Here is a 4271-nt window from a genome sequence, read left to right on the forward strand (position 1 = left end):
GCAGCGGCTGCGGACACTGCAGCAGCAGCAGCAGCAGCAGCGGCGAGAGACGAGCTGTCACCCGCCGCCAGAGAGCAGCAGCAACGCGCCGGAAGCGGCCAGGCCGGCACTCGCAAGGCGGCAGCAGCGGCAGCAGCAGCAGCAAGAAGAACGCAAATCAAGTATGACGCTGCTGCAGAGGGAGCCACCAACCGCGTCGCGCTGCGCAGCAAACAGCAGCAGCAGCAGCAGCAGCAGCAGGAACAGCAGCAGAAACAGACGCCCAGCGAGAAGAAACCCAGCGCCAGCTCCGCAGCCACCAACTCTGCCTTGCGGAAATCTTGGCTGCAGAAGCAGCAGCAGCAGCAGCGCAGCAAACGGGGGCTCCTGGGCGACGACGGGGAAACAATTATTTTCATGAAGGAGCCAATAGGAACAGCAGCAACAGCAGCAGCAGCAAATGGTGCAGCTGCTGCTCCTTCTCCTCAAGACTCGCCGCTAGACTTCCGCAAGATGGCTGTAGATGCAGATGCAGCAGTGAACTGCCCCCAGAGTGAGCGGCTACAGCAGCAGCAGCAGCAGCAACAGCAGCAGCAGCAACAGCAGCAACAGATGCTGCTGCAAGACGAGCAGACGACTGCAGCAGCAGCAGCACAACTTCCTCCCCTCCTCAACGAGCTGCGAGTCCGGCGAATGAGCGGGTCCCCTTCCTCTCTGTACAGCAACGGAGGCCTCAGCAGCAGCAGCAGCAGCAGCAACAGCAGCAGCAGGCTGCGTTACAAAGCGGGAAGCTGCAGCGGTGTGGAAACGGACCCCACAAAGTGTCTGCTGCAGCAGCTGCTGCCCACTCCCGAGCAGCAACCTGCTGCTGAAGGTCCCTGCAGCAGCTCTCCTGCTGCAGCAGCAACTCCATTTGATATATCTCGTTTGCTGCGGCAAAACCTGCAGGGCGCAGACCTCAACTCCCTCAGCGCAGCAGAGTTGGAGGGTCTGCAGACCCAAGTCAGCGGTGAGCAGCAGGAGCAGCTGCTGCTGCTGCGTCTCGTGCTGCTGCTGCTGCGGCTTCTGCTGCTGCTGCTGCGTCTTCTGCCGCTGCTGCTTCTGCCTTCTGCCGCTGCTGCTTCTGCCTTCTGCTGCTGCTGCTGCTTCTATTGCTGCTGCTGCTGCTCCTTTCGCCTCCTCGCAGTGAACGTGCGAATTCGCCTCGACACGCGGCCTGCGGTGCTGTTGCCTCTGTTGCTGTTGCTGCTGCTGCTGCTGCTGTGGTAATGCAGGCCGCAGGCAGCACTACATGAAGCGGCTGCTGGAGCTGCTGCGAGGCAGAGCTGCGGAAGGCAGTGGGGCCCAGGGGCACCATGAGAGGCAGCAGGTGAGTGCCACAGCTGCGTCTTTTGCTGCTGCAGCTGCTGCTGCTGTTGCAGCAGCTGCGCCCACTGCTTACCTGGCCGGTTCCCTAGCAAGCTGACCTGCTGCTGGTGCCGCAGCGGCTGCTGCGCACGCTGCTTACAGTGGCCTGCAGCCGCCTCCGCTGCTGTTGCTGCTGCTGCTGTTGCTGCTGCTGCAGGACGAGCTGGTGTGCAGGCTGCACGAGGGCAATCCTTGCAGCCCCGAGTTTGCAGAATACGCGAGACAAAAGATGGAGCTGGAGTTCAAGCGGCTGCTGCGCATGCGGTGGGTGAAGGACCCTTTGGTGCAGCAAACGGGGAGGGGCTGCTGCGGCGCTCACGCTGCTGCTGCTGCTGCTGCTGTGGCTGCTGCAGGCACTGCTGGCTGCAAGCTGAAGAGCTTCGTCTGCTGCTGCGCTATCTCGAAGCCGCTGCGCAGCGAAGGTGGGCTTCGCTTCCTGAGCGCCATTGGCTGCACGCTTTGCTGCTGCTCCTGCGGGTCCACGCTCATCCCTGCTGCTGCTGCTGCTGCTGCTGCTCTGCTGCAGGGAAGAAGGGCCAGGCGGCGGAGGCCCTGAAGGGGGAGACAGCCACTTCGGCTCTCGCGGGCTACAGATTCGAGAGGGTGCGCCGAGTTCAAGTGTACATACACTTGGAGCTGCTGACTTAGCAGCAGCTCCCGTTGCAGAGCCAGCAGCAGCACCAGCTCCCGCTGCTGCTGCTGCAGCAGCAGCAGCAGCAGCCACCACGTCCAATACGGGCGAGCGCCGGCTGTCAAAATGGCTGGCTCAAGCTGCTGCAGCAGCACGCACACCCCGCTGGCTGTCCAGTATGTCTTCGTGCCCTAATTTTGCTGCTGCTGCTGCTGCTCTGGGGGCCTCCCCGGCTGTCCCAGTAGAGCTTGAGGAGGCGGGGGGGCCCGCAGGGGCCCCCTGCAAAGTGGAGGGGCCCCCGGGGGCCCCCTGTAGGCTCTCGTCCCCTACTTCAAGCGTGAGGGGCAAGAGGCCCCCCCCTTCAGGTGTAGAGACACCGCAGGGGGCCCCTGTGGGGTGGATGGGTCTTTCCCCGCTGCACTCTTTGGGCCCCCAGGGGCCCCTGCAGCTGGAGAGGGGACCCCGGGGGCCCCCCAAAGAGGGCATTGGGGGGCCCCTGTAGTGCGTGGCAAGCAGTTCCGTTTAGTTGCGTCGTTTCGAAATTGTTCCCCCTTTTGTATCTTTCATGCGCCAGCCAGAGGGTGCTGCATGCACTGCATGCGCTGCATGCACTGCATGCGCTGCATGCACTGCATGCACTGCATGCGCTGCATGCGCTGGAGTGTACGTACAGTCCAGGGGCACTCTGGCATGCAGGCTGGAGGCCCCAGTCCGGCGGGAAAGCTGCGAGGCGGGGCTTTTCTCAGTTTAGCTTTTGCTGCTGCCGTTTGTAGGGCTGCAGCAGTCTGCAGCGGGACGCTGTCCGTTGCTGCTGCTGCTGCTGCGAGGACAGCAGCAGCAGCAGCAGCAGCAACATGCGCATCATCTTTGCTGTGCGTACCCCTTGCAGACCCTACGCCGCAGCAGCCGCTGCAACGCCCACTGCTGCCAGACCAAGCCTCAGCAAGGACAGCAGCAGCAGCAGCAGCAGCAAACATGGACCAGACCTCCGAGGAGCGGACACGACCTGCCGCGCTCCACAGCGAGACGCGCCTCAAACAGCAGCAGCAGCAGCAGCAGCAGCAGCAGCAGGGGGAGCCGCGCCTTTCAGGGCTGCAGCTGCACGACTCGGAGTGCTTTATGGACATTGACGCTGCAGCAAGTTGAAGAGCTTTTAGAGCCTCCGTGACCACTGGTCTCTCCCTTTCATTTAATTCAATTTGCTTCTTTCTCTTTCTTTATCTTCGGATAAATCTCCGCTGCAGACACATCTAAGGGGGGCCCCCAAAGAGGGTTGCAGCTAGTTAGGGTATCAGGTGTGGGGCCCCTAGCGGGTTCGCCGTGAGCTGGGGGCCCCTAATGGCTGCCCTTTTGCTGCGGCAAACTTGTCAAGGGGGCCTCCCGGGGGCCCTCACGCCCCCGGGGGGGCCCCCAGGGGCCCCCCCGGGGATCCCCAGGACCCTCGGGGCCCCCCAGCAGGGCATTCTAGAACTGGCACTGAAAGCTAGCCCCTAAAGCAGCAGCGCAGCTGCAGCAAAAGACGTGCTGCTGTGTCACCGCGCTTAGAAAGTGCAGGCAGACGAGCTGCTGCTGCTGCTGTTCCTGCTGGCCCGAGGGGCCCCCAGGTATTCCCTCAGGGGCACAGGGGGGCCCCTTGGGGCCACCCAGACAACAGGGTCCTGTCCCCGGTTTTGTTGCTGTCTACTGCGTCAATTTTGTCACTATTGACTGGATGTTTATTAAGACTCTCTCCAGAATGCACAACAGGGGGCCCCCCCGCAGCAAAAGACCCAAAAGGGGGCCCCTGCTGCTGTCAGGGGGGCCCGTCCTGGGGGCCCCTACAGTTCTCAGGGGGGTCCCACACAGGGTTTCAGAGCTGGTGGGGCCCCCCTAGCCGCTGCAGGGGGCTCCCACAGCTGTTAGGGGGCCCCACCTAGGGCCTCAGGGCAACAGGGGCCCCTGCAGCTCCCAGGGGGCCCCCCACTCAGGGCCCCGGGGGAAAAGGGGCCCCTTGCTGTTTTGTGTATTTGCGTTTGTTCACTTCTTGCCCCTGCATGCACAGCAGCAGCAGCACACAGCAGCAGCTTGCTGCTGCTTTTTCTGCTGCTCACTGGCGCTGGAGGACCAGTGGACCTCCAGGCCCCGCCAAACAGACCACTGCCCGCCCGCAGTGCTGCTTCCAAAGGGCACAGACAGGTACGGGGCCCCCCGTAGCTGCTCGGGGGCCCCAGGCAGCTTTGGGGGGCCCCCCGAGGGGGCCCTCCAAAGATGACCG

At 63.4% G+C, this 4271-nt stretch overlaps 1 protein-coding gene across 1 annotated transcript; it reads left to right on the top strand.

The window, feature by feature from the left end:
* Positions 1-396: 396 nt before the first annotated feature.
* On the top strand, positions 397-3163 carry ETH_00041535 (kinesin motor domain-containing protein, putative; the record flags this gene model as incomplete). Its single annotated transcript, XM_013380226.1, has 6 exons — positions 397-988; positions 1254-1348; positions 1544-1650; positions 1740-1808; positions 1913-1989; positions 2907-3163. 6 exons carry the CDS (start codon positions 397-399, stop codon positions 3161-3163), a joined length of 1197 nt encoding a protein of 398 aa, XP_013235680.1.
* Positions 3164-4271: the final 1108 nt, after the last annotated feature.

This window comes from Eimeria tenella, genomic scaffold, assembly GCF_000499545.2.
Source record: "Eimeria tenella Houghton genomic scaffold, Eth_scaff4615, whole genome shotgun sequence".
Lineage (NCBI taxonomy): Eukaryota > Apicomplexa > Conoidasida > Eucoccidiorida > Eimeriidae > Eimeria > Eimeria tenella.